Genomic DNA, 24,556 nt, shown 5'->3' with positions numbered 1-24,556 from the left:
ATCTGGTGCTTTACTCGAACAAAACTTTGCTGTAAAAATAATAACGGTCCCTGGACTAAGCTCAGGTGATTAAAATACGAAGTACATAAGCAGACAACATGGCTCCTTCCCATATCTTTCCAATAATACAAAAACTTCCAAGATATTTTCTATAAATTCCATCAGCCAGATATCCTTCTGGGGGTATACAATCTCTTCAGCAGTGGTTTCGATGCAAGCACACTCTGGGCGGTTTTGGCATTCAGTATGTCATTGGCAGAGTTAGGCTCGCTTAAAACAAAGCGGGTGACCTGCCAGGTGTTTATAGGCAAGGGCCCTCTCTGTTAGATAGGGGTAGGTGATCTGTATATAAAAAAAAATGCAGGCGCAAAAAAAGTGGCATTAACTGGGATTCATTATTCATGAGCCGGTGTCAGGCCGCGGCGCGCGAGGAAGGGGCTGGCAGCCTCTCTGGGTGACGAGTGAAATGTTTTCCTGCAGGCCATCCGTCTGTCCTGGCCGCTCATTGCGATGCAGCCTGCGCGGCAGATCCGCGCCGTCACACACGCCACTCACCCACCCGGCTCTCGCCCACACCCAGGAAATCGACATCGAGCCACAGGTTTAACCGTTTGTGCACCGGTCGCCCGGCTCGGCCGGGGGCCTTCGCTTGCAATTGGCCTTCACTTTGTTGTGTGTGTGTGCTCGCGCACCAAATAATTGATCGTGCCAAAGTTTCTCCCTGCTCAATTGAGAGAGTGGTGGTGCTCTTCTACATTGGTTTCCCTGAGCCACTGGTGGAAAATACAAATTCCCTCACTGGGGTTTATAGCCGTGGAGGCTGATGTTTGTGCGTGCGTACTATGCGTGCATCCCGTGTGTGCAAGTACAAACCGGCCGGGTGGCTCCGCGGTAGAGCGAGTAGCTCGCAATCGGAAGGTTGCGAGTTCAAATCTTGGTTGGCGGTTGACTCGGCCCATTATCCCTCTGGGGTCAATAAAATAAGTGCCGGGATGAAAGTAGTGCCATTGGTGGTAGTGGTGGCAGTGTAAATGAAGGCGGTGATGGTGGTGGAAGTAGTGGTATTGGTGGTGGTATTGTCGGTCATGTGGTGGTTGTGGCGGCAGTAGCGGTATTGGTGCTGGTATTGTTGGTGATGTGCACGGCTTCGTGATGTAATAACTGGACCGTGGGTGCGGCGGCTGCCGGCCCCAGTTACCCCGCGCCCATCCGCGCTGTCAGCGGCACTCACCTCTCGGCGTAATCACACGACGCGTCCTAACCCAGCGTGACGGCGATGACGTACGACCACCATTACCGCAAAAATATCGCTCCAGCGACCCGCGTGACCCCGAGCGCGGGCCGCGCGCGTGAGCCCCCGTGCCTCCAGAAGGCCGCTCTCAGCCGGTAAATACAAACCCCGTCACGCCACTTACACGCCACGCACAGGGGAGCGCACGGGGCGCCCGCACCGAGTGACATTTCATTTGCGTTGACGCCGTGTTTTGTCGTCGCACGCTCTGAGACTAAAAAACAAATAAAACTCCCATGAAAGTAATTATTTGACACCGAGCCTCACCGAAGGTGACAAGAGGCACGATAACAGCGGACGTCTACCGCGGGATAAAATCCCAACCGCTGCACAATCTGACACTGCTATGACTCATTTTACCAGTGTCCCTCGCGCATCTTGATATGCCGTCACTATTAGAAACACAGCCAGGCGGCCATTAATAACGACGGACGGAGATCTCACTAACCGCCATAAATACGCATTTAAAACGGCGCAATTTACGACCGCTCACGACACAGGCTTCGACACGATCGATGGGCCGATGGGTGCGATTTGTAAAGTTGCGCGCACGTGCATACAACCCACGTGCATCGAATACGATTCACGTGCGTACGCCCCAGGTGCATACGACCCACGTGCATTGCACACGACCCACGTACATACGACCCAGGGCACGCGGCGCATTCCCGGGTGCTGCCGCTCTCGCGTTTGCAGAGGCCTCCCCTCTCCGGGGCTGCCTGCCATTCTGTCCCTCATCAAGTATTCATGTCCGAGGACGACCAGGAATTTATAGTGCATTGGAATTCACTTTAATTAAAATTTAACAAGCCTTCCCCTTTTTTACTGCCGCCGTGGATCACCGCAAATTCCCCGCAGCGCTGCTCTGATTCTGTCCCGCGCCTGTCTTTGATCCCGCGATAATTTATTTCGCTCCCCATGGAGTTCCAACTGGCTCTTGACTTGTTCATCACACCAGACGCTTCCATTTATCTCCTTAACCCTTCGCCGCCCGGCAGAAGGCGGCGCGCTCCATCCCGGCTACACCGTGCCGCCGCCGTGTTTGCCTGTGGCCCACGCGCCGCCGCGCGCTAATTGACTAATTAACGCGCGAAGGCCGTTAAGCCCGGGTCAGGATATTCTACGCGGATCAGCGGCGCGAGCTCCAACCCAAGACTCTCAGACGAGCTTTACCACTTCTCGGGCATGCGTTCGATCCAATGCATGGATAAGAATGCAGATTCACGTCAGTATTAAACAAAGAAACATCGCGGATTCAAAATATATTAGACACTGCAGCAGGCATTGCCAGCTCTACTTCTGCAAGGAATTACCGCATTAACACTGCGACTTCCATCTTCTTGCAGGTACCAACGCCTTTGCGAGTATCAAAGCTGCCAGTTGATGCACTGCCAATGCACGCCCCCCTTGTGCGTTCCCCTGCCACTTCACACGTGCATTTGGGCAAGCCAGCGCCGCGTAGCCGAACCGCCGTGTAATCTGGTTTCAGAAATGTTGCTTTCTTCAAATGTTCTGGTACAATCCCTGTCCCTGTCAGCTCTTCACCCGATTCCCAGAAACGGACGCTTTGTTTACACCGGGCGGCAATCGTGGTACCTCCAGTCAACGTCAGTCTCCCCCCGCAGCCCAGCGGCTCACCGCTGTGACGCCTTTGTGCCGCTTCAGGGTGCGATGTGGATTTGTGGGTGCCCTCCGCAGCACACGAGGGTTACGAAGGGCCTTAGCTCCGAGGAATATTAGTACCAAGCCAAACTAAAGCTTTTTTGTTACATTACATATCATACAGGTTTGTGTCGAACTAGAAACCACATCGAACAGAGGATCCTTGACAATGAACATCTGACAGTTCACCAGCGTTGGCTTGAGCAAGCCTGACTCTGCTGATGAGATGCTGAATTTCAAATCGAAACCGGTCCAGAGTTTTGCAGGTATTGAACCAATGCTGCTGAAATGAAACACTCCCAGGAGGCTATGTGGTCGATGGGCTGTGTAAAGAATACTCGCATTGTTTACATGGAGGGACGGGTCTGGGAAGGAGGCGTATTGTCTGCCTTGTTATTCGAGGACCGAGGGTTTCCAGGATTGAGCACCTTGAGCCTCTGGCAGTCCAAGGGAACGTCATCAAACAGCACATGCACTCATTTCCACTTTGAGACGCAGTTGCTGAGCACAGGCACAATGGCCCCAAAACGTCAAGCGATCAGAAACAAACAGGACCGTCAGGGCTGCAAAAGATAAGAGTGTAACGCGTTTCCTGAATTGAGCAAGGTTATTATAGGAACTTGGGAATGGGAATTCCATAGTGAGCAGTGCGAGGGAAGAAGCAGATAAAGAAGTGAGGTGACCTGCAGTGTGGTGAGTGGGTGGTTGAGCTTTTGTTCGGCCGGATAGAAGGGGCTGAACGGCCACGGCACGGGCTATAAATGAGATGGAGCGATTTGGTACACAAGGACGTGGAGCTGAGTGGACTTGCCGATGACTGGTACCAGCGGTGTCAAGATCGGCCTCTGCTGAGGAGACTCGTGAAGGACGCTACTGGGCAGTTGGAGGCAGTCGCCCTCCAGCAACAACGGAGAGCAGAGGAGCGACGCTCACAACGAGTTGAACGCCGGGCGGCTAAAACACAGCAAGTTTGCAGAGTAGGGGGGCACAGGTGGTGCATCGGCCTGTCATCTCAGTCAATCGACGCATTGCACCTGGGTCTGTCCCATAACCTCCTGCCAGCAGGCGTTCGACACTTCACGTTGCCTTAACGTGCACATAGCCTGGTACAAGAGCCGTGGTAACGTCACTGCCACTTAGTGGCGAATGGCGGTTGTTGCTGTTGTGACCTCCAGTGTGGTGAGAGGGTGGGTGAGTGAGGGGAGTTGTTGTGCCCTGCAGCGTGGTGAGTGAACACAGTGTGGATGAGACAAGATGCTGAGTGTCTGGTCGACCGAGTCCTCAACATGGGTGTAGGAATCAACCAGGTTCACGGGATACGTAACCGTAACCATGGCAGTAGCGATAGAAGAGTTACAAGGAGGCGACTGACTGCTGGTGAGAGAGCGAGTGACTGGAGCAGACCATCGGTCACCCTGGCTGCTGACAGGTAATCTGTCGGGCCGCCGGAGCAGTGCAGCAATGAGCCCCGCAGCACCTCTCCGGCCTCCCGAGAATTTTACGACTCAAATGAAGTTATCCTGCGGTGCAATTTCGCATTGGAAAGTATTTAATTGATCGCAATTAAATATGCCTAAGTTTAGTACATGAGGGCAATCTCAAAGAAATATAATTTGAAGCACTTTTGAATGTCGTATAGTTGTGATTGACAGAAATGTATAATGCCTATCAGTGATGAAATTTTTGGTAATTATCATTAAATTGTAGGTGATTATTTTTGACAGAAAAAATTGGCACTGCCATTTAGGCTTAAGGCCCTTTGCATGGCGGAGCTTGTTCCCGCATTAAATGTTAATTTAAAAAAATATACATTCACACAACCCTCCAGTTACATTAAGACGATTTTGATGAGCACATTTTGTGGAATAGTTCAGGGAGAAGAAAACTTTAGCGATATTTTCCCTTCGCTAACCAAATAAATCATCAGACAAAATGCTAATTTCCCAAATTTGTCCCTCCACATGAAAAACAAAAGTACTTATAGGAATTAATTTTTCAGAAGCATTGGTTTAATACATGCAAACTGTGGACTGGGTTCGATATTCAGCGGTTCAAAATGTGCACGTGCTAAGCCAATGCAATTGAAAAAAATCACTCCCAGAAGGCCGTGTGGCTAATGGGACATTTTATTTTTTTGCACGTTTGATTTGGAGATACAGATATGTAAATTAGGCACAGTCTGCTTAGTTATTCTCTTCCTCATATTCTCCACAATGACGCAAATTATTATTTTGGTTTCCCTTAGCGATGTAAAAAAATGTGAACCAAGTGGAAATCACGTAAGAAAACTGCACATTGCAGAGTCATGAAGTTCAACACAATTCCGCCAGATCTTGGCACGAATAAAATTCCTGCCACTCAAACGAACATGCCAATTCCTAGATTGTCTGGGGTCAAACCCAGGCTGCAGACGGGTGGCAACCCTAGGCCCTAGGTGGCACAAGCCTCCAGAAGCCACACACGCAGCTCGGCGATCGGTCCAGCCTGGCAGGCTCAGCCTGTGACCATGGCAACGCTTAGTTCACTGTACGTGTGACTATAACAAGTAACAGGGACATTAGTACGTGAGCCGGAGTAGCCGAGCAGGTGAAATGGACGGGTCTAATCGCCTTAATCGGTCTGGGAAACCGCCTCTCCGCGCGTCTCATTGAGCTGCCGCACCACCTCATTTGCAGCCGACGGCTCGCGGAGAACACAGATAGCGTGGCCCGGATAACGGATCTGACAACCGAACACGAGTAAGACGGCCGTGTGTCATTTACATGGGAAAACAGCGCCTCGCTCAGAGGGGTGCAGCTGCACCGCGCGGCAAGGAATGACGTGTAGCTTCCTTTAATGCAAACAAATAAAACACTGAGAGTAAAATACTAATTAAATTGTGTCATTTTAAAAGTGTTAAAATTAGGTTATTACTCACCATCCCTTCGGTCTGTATACAATCGTTTTGTCACGATTGGATTGATTAGGATTACACATTTGATGGAACAAAGGCGGCAGAATAACCCCACACATATAATGATGTTTATGAGAACAAAAAAGGGGCACGGAAAGTAAGCAGTTTGTCTGCTACTGTTTGGTTGGAATTGTGGGAATCATCCAACCCATTCCTAGTAAATGTTTACATTGAATTCTTGTTATGCTTCCAACGTTAAAGTGACTTCCTGTTTCACGTTCCTGTGGCGGGCGGGGGGGCCACACGCTTAGCCACAGGACAACAACCACTGTTAATTTCCAAAAAAGGCAGTACATGTTTTATCGACCCCAGCAGGATGATGGGCGAGTCCACCCTCTCACAGCCTTCCGCTGATTGCGAGCCGCTCTACTGCTAAGCCTGCCGGCCGGTTTGCATCATGGCTAAACGTTCTACTTCTCACTCTCACTGCTTTCATGTCAGGTGGGCTCTGTTCCGTTTCTGTCGGGCAGTCAACCACCCCTGCTGTCCCAGACCGACGCGAGCACCGGCGCCCTCACTGTCATGGTGGCACAAACGCTCGTGCGTCTTCTCGCAGGGATGCCCGGAGGAGAGGGGGACAGCGGGCAAAATGGGACATTTGCCCCGGGCCTCACACAAAAGAGGGCCTCACAACGAACCTGCGTTTTTTTTTCCTTCCAGGAAACAATAAAGGAGCCCCAGGTGGCGCTCTGCCCCGGGCCTCGAGCACCGGGCCTCCAGGTGCCTCTGGACGGCCACGTCTTCTTGTGCCGCCCGACGGCATGCTCTCGCACACACACACGTCGCCAGCTGCTGCTGCTGCTGCTGCGTGGGTGCAACGGGCTTAGCGTGCACAACACCGTACTCACCCGGTCATCGATGTCACTCTCGCTGTCGCACTGCAACAGAAGAACAAAGGAAAGTAATTTAGTGAAACGTGTGGACGTTTGATTTCCTAATGTACAGAAATTCTATGCATGTTAAATTAGCGAGCAGCCATTTATCTGCAGGCCCATATAAATCCTGGGCTGCCCTGCACACCACGAGCAGCGATTGGCGGCCGTGCAGCCGTCGCTTAGCAGATCCAAACGAACCTCGGGAGCGGCAGTGGAGTGTGCGCTTCAGTGCAAAGAGACGCCAAAGAGGAGCAGCGACGCCGCATTTGTTAACAACACAGACGTGGCAAAAAAAACATTGAGAGAATTCACATTGTGAAAGGCAGATTGACGTTTAAGCAGGTTACCAATACAAGTAACTTACATAATACCTCACAGGGCAAATCTTTATCCTTTAAAAACACAACGTCGATGTTCTCAAAGCGATGCATCGTCAGAGGCGACGCGTCCGAGTGTCACTTCGCAGCGAGTTCCTGCCTCTGGCTCAGGGGCACCAGAGGCAGAGCTGGGCTGCTGGACCACGTCCACCCCTTTCACAGAACAGGCATCAACATCCCACAAGTTCCAAAGAGCTCAAACGAAGACACTGCATATAGCCCTAAAGGCAGCGGTAGACAATCCATATTTCTATGACAGGGACATAGTCTATCCAAAGGACAGCCATCATTGACTTCTCCTCCACAAAAGTGGCGCTCATTTCATTGACCCCGGAGGAAGGGACGATAGGCGACCCCTAACCAGGAGTTGAACTCGCGACCTTCGGATTGTGATCCGCTCACTCTACCACTGAGTCACCACCTGGCCGGTTGTAATGGAAATGAAAACACCATTGAAAAATTACACCTCGGCAGTGTTGATAAAATTCCGTTTTTAATTTACGTCTATGCACACATTTTAATCTAAAAGTCTGCCGCTAATACAAACCGTGTTTACACCATAAAGAGTGTGATTTTTTTTATTCTCTCACGGTGCCACAAGAGATGACACAGATACGAGAGAGGGCCCCGCGGCCAGATACAAGAGGGGGAAGTGTGAAGGGCCCCTTTAAGGCTTGCACATGCAAGCCTGGCTCTCGACAGCCCCGTCTCCGCGGCGCATATTAAGTGTGGAGCACAGAGCCGTACAGTGCGGGAGCCTGAGCACCACTGTCCTGCAGCAATATAGAAAGAGCAGCACTCAGGCAAATGGCAAATCAGCACCCATCACCGCAGCCCCATTCCATAAATCAAAGGCAAATATCACATTTTAATGCCTTTCTGAATGTGAAATGGGTGCTGAAATCATGCGAGAATTGCGCATGAATATTTAATGCGGGGCCCGCTAGCTCACGAGAACGGGGCAAATGAAGGTGCTGATGGATGAATTCGCGGTAAGTAATTTCTACACGTGTGCCGCGTGTTATTTCGCATGCCAAGTTCACTCACAAACGCCAGGCTGTGAATTATTTTTCGCAGCAATTCCCAGACCTAATTTTCACCCATGAATATTTTATAAAACGTCAGGGGCGATTTGAGGAGCTGCAGGCTACATTACAATTTCTGACAAGTTTTTCTGGCACCATTTGATGCGCTCTCCTCCGGCAAGCCAGAAGCCCTCTCTTCCTCCCCTCGACCGACGGCACAAATCGACCCGCCCCCTCCGTGCCGCCAAGGCCCACGCTGGGCCTTTAATGTGATTACTAATGAGCCAGTAAATGTCAGAGCGAGGCTGCTCGCAGTCACTGAATGTCGCCCTAACCAGCGCGCCACCCACGTACCGTGTGTGGTGGCGGCGGCAGCGGCACGTTTCTCACCGCCATCTTGCCATCTCAGGCTGAGATATTTTCTTGCCAAATGCCAAACGTGCACTTTGATTTTTATATATATATATTTTTTTAAATGCCACCCATTTTCACATTTCTTGCTAATTATCTGACATTTTGAAAATAATCCTTGGCAATTGAAGCGGTAGGAAAATCCATCCACGCATCGGTCGCCTTGTGTTCGCTCTCCCGCCGCAGAGCGTGCGGGCGCTGGAAGCGGCATCGCTTGCGGGGGGCGTCGCGAATGACAATTACAGGGTGATAATTGCGACGGTGACGCAGGAACGCGTGTTGCAAAATACGAGGCCAGCCCAAAAAAAACAAACAAACACTTGATCAATGCAGGTGCCAACACGAGCTGCGGAAAATATTCATGAGCCTCAGTCAAACATTTTTTGTGGCGTCACCCCCATTAACTCTCAGGGGTACAGTCAATTGAGCACCGGCTCTCTTTGGGGGGAAGTCAACAGTGGTTGTCCGATGGACAGACTCGACCCTGGCATGGGAATGTGTGAATTTTCCATCACTGGCTCAGGGCTGTAAACAGATGAGCACCGCCTCAGTGCGGAGTTTGAGCCGGAAATCTCGGTCCAAGTAAACCTCGGTACAAGTAGGTATTAATAGTACCTCTGCTGTAACCAAAGGGCTTTAGTTACCGATAGCAACTTGGGTTGCAACTGGAATTTGACGCTCTATTTATTTAGTGACCCTTTGCACCCCGGCGCACTCATTTCAGCCGATGTGAATACCCAGGCGTGAAACGTGAGCGCCAGCGAGCACACGCACATCTCTCGGTGCGCGCCACGCACCCAGAAGAGCACCGGGCTGGCGCCCCGTGCAATGCGGCCGTCATGTTCTGTCAATAAAGAATGGCAAAACCCCGATGCGCATGCCAGCATTGCGAGCCACGATAGAGAGCTTAGCTCGGTCTGTTCATGACTCGGCCACCGCGCTCCTTCGTTACGTATGCCGGTGCTCGCTTCAGAACCGCTAATTCCTCAGCTGACAGAAATAGAATATACGCGACCTCGCCCCCGTGCATTCGACTCAGTTTGTCACCTGTAATTCCCTGTCTTTGTTCAGCTTTATGGACGAACTGGCCTGGAAACCGTCCGCCAGGACCCTGTTCTGTTCTGATTAAAATGAAATTGGCTCTGGCAGGATCCACAGCATGACGGGGCTATTCAACTGCAGCCCCCGTGAGATCGAGAGACAAGGCAAGTCCTCATCAAGGTATAAAGCAACATAGCCTTCAGGAGTAATGTAAGATAATCACGAGTGTCGTGGTGAAGAATACAACAAAATAGATGAGCAGACAAGACGAAACTACGTCACCTATCTGTCCCTCCACAAAAACGAAAAAGTATTTGACACTTTCCATCAGCCATACGGCCATCTGGGAGGGCATAATAATTTCGGCTTCATTGGTTTAACACAAGCCAAATTCCGAAACGCTTTTGACATTCACTGCCTCATCAGCAGTCAGACCTGCTTGAACAGATGCTGGTGAACTGCCAGATGTGTATAGGCAAGGACCTTCTATGGTCGATATGAGTCCTAGCTCAGCGCAAAACTCTGTGACACGCAACACAAATGAATCACGAGAAGAAAGACAGATCGTCGTCACATCAGTCCTGTCCTCAACCAAGTGAGAGCCACAGTCATCATCATCCCCAACCATGGTTAATCCACTGCTGAATGAAGACCTCATCAAATCGCCACCACCATAGTTGCTGTAGAGAAAAGAATGGAACAGATGCTGTGATTGCCGAAGTTGTAGAAGCTCAAACGCCAACACACACACTCCTATCTCGTTGTTGCAAAAAACCCACCAGCACCCAGGCTCAGCTGCTCACATACAGAGGAAGGGAAGGTGCAACTCTCGTCCGCGCTTCCTGCACGCGTGCCATCTGACCACCACGTGACATGCACAATGCTCTCAGCCTTATCGTCATTTACAGAAAAACTCAATTCAATCTCCGCTGGAGCTCTGTCGCTTTCACATATTTCATAAAAACCTCAGAACATGGGCACAGTCCTGATATGAACGAAAATTTAGGACAACCTGCGTCCACCCCCGGCTGCCCCGGCCCTCCTGGAGAAAATAACCCAGCGAACCCTATCTCCGGGATAGTTGGCACGAGATGTGTGCCCTGGGCTCTCTCCAGGACAAGGACGAAAGGGGAGATTCCTGAACCCCGCGCTCAGAGAGAGGGTCAAGCGGGAGACAGCTCGCCGACAGCGCCGCCATCGTGAGCGGCCGTGACCTCCAGCAAGACCCGAGTTCCGCTGCAGTTTGGAACAGCAGCCCAAACTAATCGCGGCCTGTCCTGGAAAACTCTGCTCAGACGAGCGTGGTGGAAAGATAAATGAACGGCTACATACCCAAACGGGTATTTACGTGTAAGGGAAATACGTTGTACCTTGAATACAAAATGTTCACTGGCGCTGTTGTGGAGAGTACACGCAACAACAAAATAAATTAGGAGACGATACGCCCCCCTCATTCGCACCATTATCTGCCCCTCTGCATAATAAATCCAATTAGCCGAATGGCCTTTTTGAGAGATTGCATCTTATCAGTAGCATTGGTTCATCACAAACAAAACTCTGGACCAGTTTTGACATTCAGTGTCTCGTCAGCAGACACAGGCTTGCATGAAAAAATACTGACTAACAGTTTACAGTGATGTGAGACAGGCGTATCGTGTGCGAATATATTATTTTGTTATATTCTCTACCACGTCACCAATTACAGTTTTGTGTTGTGTATTTATATAGTTCGGCAAAGAACTAGGACCTCGAAACATCTATTAAATTAAATTAAATCGTGTTAACGCTCACCTATTACAACTTTGACGGTGCTGTTTTTGCTGGCCACTTGACGTCCGTGGCCTTTGGGCAGGCAAATGCGTGGCTAACCCGTCCCATTCACAGAAGAGGTTCGCCAAAAATATGAACCGGCATTTTGACCACGCGCGTTTTCCAACGCACATACAGAAGGGCCAAACGTTTTTGCAACCCAGCAACTACCACCGCCGCCGTCGTGATGAATGCCTGACAACAGGACAAGCGGTCAAGTGGCAGGACAGAAAATCAGTAACGCTCTGCATCACCAGCTACGCGCAAGATAAGCGGCCCCTAGTTCTATCGATCCCGCACATTTCCTTGGCGAGACAGTTGGAATTGTTGACACGGGAGACTTCATTTAGACCGACTGCCTCTCAATATACCGACTGCCGCAACACAAGCAGTCTGGAACCGCCACGGATCTGTATTGGTTCGACGAAGCACCAGCTCATTGTCCTGGTGGGTTCATGAAGCCTGGCATGGCGAAGGTGTCATGGGTTAGCCTGACAACGCACACAGCACAAGGCCGGTGCCCGCTCTCTTGCAGCACTCACTGCCGCAACGATTCCCCGCGATAGAAATCAGGTTAATCGCACCGACTCAGGATCGTGAATGTACTCAACAGGCAACTGCTCCGTGTTAACCATCCGGTTTGTATTGTTTCTTGTTTGTTCTCTCTTGCCTGTGCTGTCTCTTCCAACCCATTAGCCTTACATTTGCATATACGTTATACTTAGTTGATTGTCACATGAACAATTTGACATGTGCATCGCGAGCGTCATACTTGGTGTTAATTGCCGAATTGCTGCGTCGTCACAAGCCGAGTGATCGCCTTCAACCAGAACGCCAATGATCTCCTACTCACGCCGGCACTGAGACACTGGTGCTCACCTCCGCATTACAGCCCCGAGCCAGTGGTGGAAATCCCACATTCCTATGGCAGGGGTGAGTCTATCCATCGGACAACCGCTGTTCCCTTCCTTGTGAGGGATGGCGGGCCCTGGAGAGATGGTGGGTCACCCTCCCAACCGGGGTTTGAACTCGCGAACTCGCGAACTCACGAGCGCGGAGCCGGCAGGATGTGCCCAGGCGCTCGCGACGGCGCCGTCCTCACCGAGCCCGTGGCTGACCTGTCGCCACCGCAATCCACCCCGAGTCTCACCCAACGCGCGCCTCTCCTTAATCTCCCAAATCCATTTAGTGATTTTCTCACGCGAGCTAAATACGGCGATGCGCGCGAGGCCGTGCGGCGTGCATGGCAAGCCAGGCGCTATTTAAGGCTGCAGCACAGCCCAGGGTGCGCACGCAGACCGCCATTACCCAGAAATGTTCCACAAGGCACGGATCTAATTAAACGAATGTAGGTGTTAAATTGCCTTCAGAGAAGTTAATTACCAAGAATGATTGCTCGTGATTCTGGGTTGGAGGGAACTGCGGCCTCCAATGGTCTCGAGCCCAACACAGTAATTAAAGCGCATTTAATTTTTATAAGGCCAGCGTAGGAGTAATTACACGGATTACGACCGACCACGCCACCTAGCACTGAGACATTGCTAGCCCCACTTTTTGTCAGGATAAAGAAATTACTACATATGACTTTATAATCACAATTAATGTACCGCTGAAAAACATCGCAGTAGCTACCTGAGTTATGGGGCCTGCCACGCGATACTGACAGCCCAAAACGGGAAAAATTATAAACTCCGCGGACAAAATAGAAAAAGAAGTAGCGTTAATCATGCACGATGGAGCGCTAGCGTTGCTTTAAATATAAACACGGAATGGTTGGACAGCTAAAGACCGAAAAGACCACGCTGTTTTGCTGCTGCTGCTGCTGCTACATCGTCTTCCAAAGGGTCTTGGCGACACCGTGGGAGCGTTGAAACAATGGCGGAGCCAGGATTTTCAGGTAGGGAGGGGGGCAACCCCGCCAGCAATGAAAAATGACAGGAGTTGTTAGTAAGTAAGGAGTTGTTAATAAGTAAGGACTTGTCCCTTGCTTTTTATGGCGCAGCCATCGATCGAGGGTCGAATTCGAACCGTGTGTGATCGGCATCGCGCTCGCTGATGGTGTTCATGCCTTCAGGGAAGTTGTGTACTGTGTATGCAACTCTGCACAATTCTGAGTCACTTATAACTGCTTTGCCGTTACTTATTGCCAATTATGGACTCAGACTATTGTCCTATCATCTCAGAGTCCCTGGCACGTAATAATATGCTTCACAGTGGAAGTAGGGGTCGCAAAATGCCGATTTATTACTAATAAACCCCAATGATCCGATCGAACTTGGGGATTTCGATTGGATCATTGGGGGGGGGGGGGCACGTGCCACCCCACCCCCCCACTGGCTCCGCCAGTAGTTGGAGACAGCGAGGGGTGCGGGCTCAGAAGAATGACGCGAGGCCTGGTCACTTCTGAGCTTCCCGTCTGCCTGTGGTCAATCGGACATTTGCGAGATAAAAACCTGGTTGGGTTTGCTTACTCGCCCATCATGCCTTTGGGGTTGATAAAATTGGTATCGCTTTGTGGGGAAGTCAACCATGGTTGTCCTATAAACTCGTCCTCGCCATATGAATGTGGAATTTTCACCATTTACTCAGGCTTGTAACAGGAGCTGAGCACTGCTTCAATGCTCATTTGACCAGGAAATTATTTTGACTTTGTTTTGGAGCGGTCAAAAAAAAAAAAAGCCCTTTTATTCAAGAAGTTGCTATCTTGTATATCAATATTCAATGGTACCGTACACACAGTCAGTGTTATAACATGTGTTATGGTTCAACAACAAAGGGAAGCACTGTTAAACTCACAAATACTGTCAAGTAAATAAAACATAAGATAAAGTAACATGAAAAGATAAAAAAATAATCTATTATATTGTATCTTACCTAGAGTCCTGATGCTGGTTTGCTTGCCGGAAGGGGCATAGCGAGTCCCAGGGGGATGCTGCGACTCATTACATTCCGTGGAGGATCGTGCCGCTGAACAAAGTAGTTCAGAAGTGCGCAAGTTACGACCGAACTTTTGTAAGTCAGCTGGCTAAAGAGAATAGTGTCGTTTCGCAGGTTCGTTCGTAAGTGTGGACGTTCGTATCTCGGGAACTGTCTGTACACGTTGCCAATTGCAGTGTGTTTGGGTTTACGATGTCTATTCTGGTGCACTCTGCTTTTCTCAACATTAGCTATGTGACTGTACCACAGATACAAATCTTATTCTGTTCATTCACTTTAACATTGACTCTGATGTTCGGAATTCGTGAAGCGCTATAATAATGGTTTCCTCATGCCGAACAGATGGCAACTCTTTGATCATCACCACCAGCACCACCGCGCCACCTAGGGTCGCCACCTTCTTCATAGACCAAACCGGGACGTACTTCTCAGCGAGGCGAGGTCTATCAATACTGCGCGGTGTACCGGAGTAAAGGTCAGCACAGCAATACCGGTACCAGATCTCGGTACAAATCAGTTTCTACCACCCGAACACAGATGCCAATTCCCAGACTGTCCCGGTAAAAAACTGGACAGGTGGCAACCGTACCACCACAGCCGGTTTCTCTATAAATCCTCACCGCAGCAACATTAAGCAGGGGGGGGTGGGGGGAGAAGGAATCCTCGCGGTGCAGCCGCATTGATTGCCCTTGCTGGAATTGAAAGCATCTCTCTCCGGGAGCACGGGCAGCGGATGCAATTGGCGACAGGGCGATGCATCCCGCACAACAAAAAAACCGCCACGCAGGCACCACCACCTGCGCTACATGGGCCACCGAGCGGGCGAGCGCATCTCGACTTCAACAATCAAGCCATTAGAGCCGCGACGGGACGCTGCTGTGCTTAATCAGCCTTTGATTGCTGCCGTTAAAGCTGCGCTCCCCGGCGAGCGGGGGAGAAGAGGGCCCCGCGAGCGCCCTGGCAGATCCGTCCATTACCCCGACGCGCACACAGGAGAAGCACGGCAATTTCCGCAACCATTAAAAAAAAACGGGGCCCTTTCCTTCCAAACGGCGTTAACGCGCCTCAAGCCCTCCCCCCCCCCTGCACGTCAGGGCTGACGCATAACGCGCTGAGCGGGTTGTTAGGTCCGGGCACTCCGGGAAATGGCGCCTGTGTTCGGGTGGCGAGCAGGAATTTATTTGTACCGAGATCCCGGTCGCGGCGGTGCACCGATCTTGACTGACTACGGTGCATCGATCTTGACGACGATGCACCGATCTTGACTGACTACAATGCACCGATCTTAACTGACTACAGTGCACCGATCTTGACGACGGTGCACCGATCTTGACTACGCTCCACCGATCTTGACTACGGTGCACCGATCTTGACTGTGGTGCACCGATCTTGACTACGGTGCACCGATCTTGACTACGCTCCACCGATCTTGACTACGGTGCACCGATCTTGACTGACTACGCTTCACCGATCTTGACTGTGGTGCACCGATCTTGACTGTGGTGCACCGATCTTGACTGTGGTGCATCGATCTTGACTGTGGTGCATCGATCTTGACTACAGTGCACCGATCTTGACTGCGGTGCACCGATCTTGACTGACTACGGTGCACCGCGCAGCTTCGATGGCCGAGGTCGCCCGAGGAACATGTCCGGGTTACCTCTGTGGATTCAGCGGCGACCGAGCGGACGCACGCCGAGGGCTTGGGGTCGCTAAGCCACAAAACTTAAATAAATAAAAATATATCATTTGGGAGCCATTTTGGGTTATGGTGTTGTGGGAAAATACGTCCGTTTGTTGAAACTTTGTCGAGGTGATTCAACGGATACTTTTACAAAGGAAGTAAATAAAATGTTTTCAACGAATGTCTTGCGGCTTGACCGTGTAAGGGTTGTGGTTTTAGAGCACTGCAGAAATCACCGGCTGGCAGGCCGCGCAGCAATTGGAACGGACGCGCACGCTTTTAATCATCCAAAGGCTCAAGACGTCAATTTGCCAGCAACAAACAGCACGATAAAAGTTGCCATATATGAGTGTAAAACATCTTTTTTATTGAGCAAGGTTGTTACAGTAGCGATAGAAGGGTGACAAGGAGGTGACTGATCAGCGGTGAGCGAATCGGTTAGTGCTGGTTCATCAATCACCCCGACGGCTCTACGTTGCACGCCGATCGAGTGCAGTGAGGTCGCAACTGGGTGCTCCACCACAGATATGACAGCACCTAGATGACTAGCTTATGAACGATGTGCGCTCTTGTACAGCAGCGGCGATCGCTCGGTGTTCAGGACGAAGGCTCCGCGTGCCGCCGCAGTGACACGCGCGCTCGGCCGCAACGTGCGGCGTCGCACTTGCAGACACGGCCGAAGCACCCAACCACTGGCTTGTGCATGAATCCACAGGCGAAGGGGCAGGCCATGGAGAGCTCGGTTCACCGTGCGACGCTCCCGCCGCCAGCAGCTCGTGCACAAATCGCCGCAACGGCCTCCGCAGCGCAGCCGCCGATTAATCCCAGCCCGCGGCGCGCAAAATTAAATTGATAAAAATGAGAGCACTGACACGGCCACAATCAGCCCAACGCGACCAGGGCGTTTGTGCAAGGTCGCGTTCAAAGGGAAAATTGAGCCCCCCCCCCCACCCCCACCTTTATCTGCTAATGTGACATTCGGTAAGATGCAGCTAGCGTCGGGCCCGCGGCAGGGCCGTTGTATATTAACCCATAAAGCACGCTCGCATGCTCGCCCGGCCCCCCCTGGCCCCTGGAGGCCTCTGCGGAACGTCGCCCGGGGGAGTCGGAATGGATGCGTCGGTGGGCCCCACCGCGCGCACCGCGGCGCTTTTATCGGCTTGCCCAAACCACTTCCATTCGCTAAATGGGAGATAAATAATTTAGCGCTGCCGAGCACATGTGCTGGCAAACAGGCGGTCTCCACTGGGCCAGATCCTAACCGCTCTATTAAAATGGTTGATTCATGTTGGGCTGGAGGCAGCCTGGTGGGCCTGCGATTCTTTACACCTGCAAGCGTGATTTTATTGCCTTGCCGTCGCGAGTCTTGCACGGACGTCCTCACTGTTTCCGAGACGTACGGCTCTCGTAAAACGCCCGCCTCGGGAGAGCCACACGCCATTTGCGGCAGGGTGGCGCAGCGGCAACGGCACGATTCCCGGCTTGGGCTCCTCGCGGTGTGTTCACGTTCTTGAATTAGCATTACACAAAGCAACATCTGCCCCGAATGCGAGAGCCTGGCAAGGACCCTCCTTCAAAAAGGGGTTCTTAAGAGTCAGTGAGGCGTTCTTGGGTAAAAACAAGCGTCATGATAAAATTATAAATAAAGGCACCAAGAAAAATCTGAATGGCACTTCACTACTTATTTATATCAAATCTGTAACCAGTAGTCACGTGTTCTTGCTGTCAAGCAGCCAGCAACAGACAGCACTGTCACAGTTGTAATTGATAAGTGTAACACAATTCTTAATTTGAGCAAGGTTTATTATAAGAACTTGGGGGGTAAAGAGAGGATGATGGAGGGGCATTCCAAAGTGGAGCTTTGGGAGGGAGGGATCAGAAAGAAAAGTGCCGTGAGCGGCCGGCAGGGTGGGGAGTGAACACAGACCTCGGCTCAATGGCACGAGCTCATTGCTGTATTTAAGAAAACCCGGAACGCTAACACTGCTGCAAACGGACAATATTGTAATCACACAGCTTTATATTGTTTTCTTTTATAAATGCTTAAAAACAGAACTCTGCTCTGGTTTAAAAATAAAACTAAATGGCTGCGAGAATCTGTCCAAATTGGCCCGTGAGATTTGCTTTGTGCCGCTGTGCTTCGTTTATCCACTTGTGCGCTGCATAATCGCCCACTACCCGAACCAGCAGCAACACCAAGCACGGTTCCACCGACCGACCGCGCGCAGCCTGGGCACGTCTCCTCGGCAGCCTCCACGGCTCCGGGTGAGGGCCACCTTCGCTCCAGATGGGAACGAAGGAACCAGTGCCTTCTGCAACCCGGCATTGGCCTGCTAAGCTTCTTGGCCTCTCAAGAGATTGATAAAGATGCAAAATCAAGTGTTGACAGCGGGCTCGGATAGGGTTGCCCCCTGTCCAGGTTTGACGCAGTCAGTCTAGGAATCGGCATTCTGTGTTTAGGAGGTAAGAATTGATATGTCCTGAGATCTGGTACCGGTATCGCGATGAATTTTAATCCAGTGCACTGCACAGTTTTGATAGGTCAAGACTGACGGAGAAATGCGTTCAGGAATGATTCTGTGGAACAGCTAGCAAATACAGCATTGGGTGACCGGCCAAGTCATGGCCTTCAGTCGTCTGGGTCACGTGTGTCGAGGGGGAGAGATGTGGAGGCTGCCATTCCTAGACAAACCTCAACCCACACTAGTGGAGGAGTCATTTGGCCTGTTTAAAGGCCTCTGGCCAATTCCACAAAGCCAAGGCCAATAAGAGGTTCCTGGAGGCCGGGGGAAGAATTCCGAGCAGCGCCTCCTTATTCATGAGCAACCAAAAACAGGCCTGTTGTGGGGGCCCTCTTTCGTGTGAGGCCTGGCCAGCCCTGTTACAAACTATCTTCGGTGAAACAGTCCCTTAATTTATATCGATTTTCAAAACGAAAAAAATACTTCACCCCAGGGGCATTATTTAACTGAACCCCCCCCCCCCATCCGTAAGGGATGTGGGTAGCACCCATCGTCACAACATCAAGACGTCACCACGGCCAAAGCTATTGATGCCACCGCCGGCACCTCCTCGCCAGTGCTTTCTACCCTGCGTCAAATCCCACAGCTGCTGCACAGTAGACAACATGACCTCCAAAAATCTGCCTTGGCAGTCTCCCACCATCTGGCCTTCGGTCTTCCCCTTGGTTGCCGGATACATGGAGACCACTGCAGTGCCTGTCTTGGCAATCGGCCCTCACCTATCCTGACACGTTGCACCCAGCACAGCGGATTTTCCCGAATCGTGCCTCCGACACTCACGTGCCCTGTTCTCTTCCGGACTTCTGCATCGCTTATCCTGTCTCGCCACGAATTTCCCAGCATGAATCTCAAGACACCTGTGCTCAAAATGCCAGTAACTTATTTCCCAACGCATATATCTGGCAGCCAGCTGCACTGTTCGATACATGTTGCGCAAATACTTTAAAATCCCTGGACACAAAAAAATGCATACCCCCTTACGACTAAAAAATATCAAAGAACGTCTTGGGAAATGGCGCTCATTGAATACGCAGACATTTTTTTTTAAAATTGAAACACCCCGCTTCTTAAAATAATGTAAAGATATCCATTGAGCATTTACAACCACAGCGTTAGCTTTTAAATATAATGTAAGAGACTGCAAGGTTATGGGAAATGTTATAAATGTGAGCTGAAATGACAAGTAGATAAAGCTTTTCACAACTTCAATCAGTTTTAAATCTGCAAATTACATTACTAATGTTAACTGTCATCTATGACTAAGCTTGTTTAGGAATTAAAGGCAAGCGTGAGACGACGAGAGTATATGCTGCCGCTAAAGCCGCTCTTGAATTTGCATTATTATTCTGCGCCGCATGCAACCCAAATGGTGCGGAAAATAGCTGAATTACCCCGGGTGTTCCGCATGGGAATTAATCTGAACGATCGTGAAATCGTCTCTGAAAATTAACAACGAAATGAAAATGTCAGCGAATCCCGCGAGGGTGGCGCGGGCCCCACCGCAGAGTCTCGGGAGACTCGTGTTCCGTCAACACAAACATAAATTGAAGTCTCCCACACTGCGGAGGTACACTGCAAAAATTAACGTCTCCAAAACCAATTATGGCTCTCGATTTTTTTGGCAGGTGCTGTCAGGCCCCCCGCCTGCCAGCCCTGCAGAGCATTTGAGCTTTCGTACCCACGAAACCGCGGGAGCAAAGAGTGCGTTGTTTGAGAAGTGTGCAGCTGCTGCGAAACAGCAGGGCCGGCTATAACTCAAATGTCAGCACTTTGGGGGGGGGGGGGGGGGAACGGCTGCAATAACGCAGCAGGACCTCTTCGGTGTCCGGCACTGGGGACCGAGGAATATGTCTGCCCTTCACGGGTTTAATTCCAGGAATTTTGCACTTGAACTCGGCGATCTAACTACAAGCCTCGCCCGAGCAACAAGCAACCAAATTACAAGAGCAATGCTGCGGCCCTGCAACTGCTCGCTCACGCGCACGCCGCTGGTGGAAGCGCCCCTCCACGAGACCGACTCGTGAGGGTATTTGGTCTCCACTTCCACAACGAAGGCCGCACGTGTTGGAAGAAGCGGCTATGACCGCACCTTTTACCCCACCACAAGCGGCGACCTGCCGGTCGATAACTGCGGTGAACCCACGCGCAGTGCCGGGTGGATAGAGGCGGAGACATTTGAAAAAAAAAAACACTTGCTCTGTCGTTTCAACTGCCGCGCCGGGAAATATAATCAAACAGGTGACCTCAGGATTGCAAGTCCCGCGTGCTGACCATTAGATCGCGGCAGCTCTGGCACAATCAATAAGAGACACCGAAATAGGTGTATTTTTTTTAAAGCCTAAAAAGCCAGCCACATTGCCCTGGACACGAGCGTGGGCAGGGCAGATTTTTTTGCCACCATGTCTGCATCGCGAGTTTCCCTCAGCCGCAGTAACTTCACAAGCCAGCGCGACACGGCGTGGGTTAACTATTCCGACAGCTGGCGTGTCACCGCGGCTTTCCGTCGCGGCAGTGGTGGTGGCGGCAGCGTTATCTGGGGCTGGTCACGCTCGCTCTCTGCATGGCCAGTCGTGCTTCTACACTTCAATGCAGCACCCCTGTGCTTCAGGTCCGATAATGGCTTTCCTTATCTGAGGTGCACAGGCCTCAGCACACACTATCGTCTGTTTCAGATATGACAAACCATTTTCCTCTCCACTAATCCAGTCCCTTTATCACGGCTCGGCGAGGCTATTACGGAGTGCTACTGTAGCCACGTTCCATCAACTCCGTCATTTGGCAGATAGCGCCGTGCGCGGGCCTCTCCGCACGGCCGCGGCCTAATCGCCGCCGTGGCGGCTTGTTTATCTGGACGCAGACGTACAAGCTACTTTTGTGATGTCACACTATACGTTCCCGATTATTATTCTAAAGTATAAACGTTAATGAAATTTACATTGATATTGCCGAGGCTGCCGTTTAGGCTGCCCAGAGATTGAATTAACCACCGCTGATCTACGGCGAGGGATGGCATTGGCTTATCGTCCAAATAAATCCAAGGGGGGGTTAACGGCGTGAAAAAAACCGCACACGTTAGAGGGGGCCGCGCAAGCGCTGGAAGACACACGAATGCCAAGTGAGCAGCTGCAGGAAACCCCGGCCCGGTGGGATTGGGTAATGATGAGGGCACGGCGGAGACGGCGCTTCCTGCACGAGGGCCACGCTGGGACTAGCTGCCGCGTGACCTTGCCAATCGACTGACCGCGGTGATCCCACACACTGTACACTGCTGGGTGGACAGAGGCGGGGGGGGGGGGTGGCGGCTTGGGAGACTTGCCCCGTTCTCTCAACCGCAGTGCCGGGAGGCGGCATCGTGGGGTCGCCCCCCCCCCCCCCACCGGCCTGCAGGTCCAGCGTGCTGACCATCGTGCCTGCCGTGGAGGCTCCCGCACAGCGTAACATTTTTCAGAATATGCAATTTAAATTTTTTATTCATTTCATGTAATTCCCAAATATAAATGAGAAATTATTACAACATAATTTTCACTGATCCACAAATTATCGATTAAACATGCCTCGGCGGTGACCCCCTAAATTTAGCGACGTTTAATCGGGGGCAATTACATCATTGCTTAAGTCTGTCCGCTGTCACGTGCGCAGCGAAGTTGCAGTGGCGCACGGAGTTTTGGCGAATTTCACGGGCGAGACTCTGGTGCTCAAAACCCATCTCAACCCAAACGACTTGACCAGTAAAGCTCTGGAAAAACCCGGCGACTACCTTTGAGCCCAGCCAGTTGGCTCAGCGGTGGAGCCATCGGCTCACAGTCAAAAGGTTTGCGAGTTCAAATCCTGGGTTGGGAGGGTTGACTTGGTCCAAAAATAAGTACCAATTGGTGGGGAAATCAAAAGTGGTTGCCCATAACTTAACAGGTAGTGACCTCTCATAGTCAATGTGGCTCTTAATCGATTGCTTGGCTTGGCCACGAAATGATCTGACACCAAACTCGTTTGGCTGCATTGGGTGGTGGAGGGACCTCTACACAGACTTGGTGAGATCGTCACGTGGCCTAACCTAAAATGAATGATGAATCACTGGTTGTTCTCTGGAGACCTGTCCCCACCATAGGAATGTGGAATTTCCACCACTGGCTCAGGGCTGGAAGAAGGGGATGAGCACCACCTCGATGTTCATTTTATCAGCAAATCACTTTAACTTTGTCATGTGATTAAAGTTATATCTACCTGTTTAAGAGCAATGTTTCAAACATTACATTCTATTTTTAAGAATGTACCTTTATTTATGCACCGTTTTTATGGCTTTAATGTTTTATTTGATGTGTTTATCGACCTTCTTATAACATTAATGAAAGCTACACACAGCCAGGTTGGAGGTCGACACTTCAACAAATATTTCTCATGCATTCACAAGTAGAGGCTAAGAATGTCTTTCATTTCTGTTATAACATCACAGAAATGTTATAAGCTGTCGTCAGAAATGTTCCGTACTTGTCCTAGCTGCCAGAGAGACAATGTTCACAGAGAATGAGGCATGGTGTGGCCGGGATGCTGTTGTCAGTCTCTCCATGAGCACAGAGTGCGTGATTGACCCATGCTGTGGCGGTGCTGCTGCGTTGCCCTCCACAGCGTGAAGCTCTCAGTGGCGGTCGTGTGAGCCACGCACCCTACGCAGCGTGAGGCTCGTGCGGGGAGGGAGCAGGGCGCCATGTCAACGGAGACCAGGGACCCCGTTTAACCCCGTGTCAACGGAGACCAGGGTCCCCGTTTAACCCCGTGTCAACGGAGACCAGGGTCCCCGTTTAACCCCGTGTCAACGGAGACCAGGGTCCCCGTTTAACCCCTTGTCAACGGAGACCAGGGTCCCCGTTTAACCCCGTGTCAATGTAGACCAGGGTCCCAGTTTAACCCCGTGTTAATGGAGACCAAGGTCCCCGTTTGAGACCAGGGTCCCCGTTTCACCCCGTGTCACCGGAGACCAGGGTCCCCGTTTAACCCCGTGTCAACGGAGACCAGGGTCCCCGTTTAACCCCGTGTCAACGGAGACCAGGGTCCCCGTTTATCCGTGTCAATGGAGACCAGGGTCCCCGTTTAACCCCGTGTCAACGGAGACCAGGATCCCCGTTTCACCCCGTGTCAACGAAGACCAGGGACCCCGTTTAACCCCGTGTCAACGGAGACCAGGGACCCCGTTTAACCCCGTGTCAGCGGAGACCAGAGTTCCCGTTTAACCCCGTGTCAACGGAGACCAGGGACCCCGTTTACCCCGTGTCAACGGAGACCAGGGTCCCCGTTTAACCCCGTGTCAGCGGAGACCAGGGTCCCCGTTTAACCCCGTGTCAACGGAGACCAGGGTCCCCGTTTCACCCCGTGTCAACGGAGACCAGGGTCCCCGTTTAAACCCGTGTCAGCGAAGACCAGGGTCCCCGTTTAACCCCGTGTCAATGGAGACCAGGGTCCCCGTTTAACCCCGTGTCAATGGAGACCAGGGTCCACGTTTAACCCCGTGTCAATGGAGACCAGGGTCCACGTTTAACCCCGTGTCAATGGAGACCAGGGTCCCCTGATCAACAAACCACCCACACGCCCAAAGCCTCAAACACACACCGCCCACCCCAATGTGACAAACATACTCTACGATTACAATTATTTTTTTACGTTGTTATCTTCAAACAAAAATACGTTGGTGCATGAATACGCTTACTGTCTGTGACAAGCGAAGAAATGCTAACGTTTAACAGACACTAAATCAAAGGGAGCCGGTTCCGGTCAAACACAGAGAGAGGCAGCAACAAGCGGTCAAGGTAGAGTTAAAGAAGCGTCGCGGAAGCGGAGCTGTCAGCCTCTCCCTGGCGCGCCGGCAGCGGTGCCCTCAGTTGGCCGGCTGTAATGACCTTGCCGAAGATGTCCTTTCTGCTCTTTCGCGGCCGCTGATGGATGGCGCTCAGGCTAATGGAAATCGCGCGCTGATTTCC

General features: G+C 51.3%; 1 protein-coding gene across 11 annotated transcripts in view; it reads right to left on the bottom strand.

Annotated features, from left to right (window-relative positions):
- AUTS2 (activator of transcription and developmental regulator AUTS2) overlaps nt 1-24,556 on the bottom strand; it is a 259,977-nt gene that overhangs the window by 93,465 nt on the left and 141,956 nt on the right. For all 11 annotated transcript variants that reach the window (XM_076072511.1, XM_076072510.1, XM_076072506.1 and 8 more), the window contains one exon: nt 6,755-6,784. In XM_076072511.1, coding sequence (XP_075928626.1) covers nt 6,755-6,784 — 30 coding nt within the window. The remainder of the gene's footprint in view (nt 1-6,754; nt 6,785-24,556) is intronic.

Source organism: Petromyzon marinus, chromosome 38, assembly GCF_048934315.1.
Source record: "Petromyzon marinus isolate PM22_M1 ecotype Great Lakes invasive population chromosome 38, UKy_Petmar_22M1.pri1.0, whole genome shotgun sequence".
Lineage (NCBI taxonomy): Eukaryota > Metazoa > Chordata > Hyperoartia > Petromyzontiformes > Petromyzontidae > Petromyzon > Petromyzon marinus.
The sequence above is the reverse complement of the archived record's forward strand: the minus strand, read 5'-3'. Positions and strand labels throughout refer to the sequence as shown.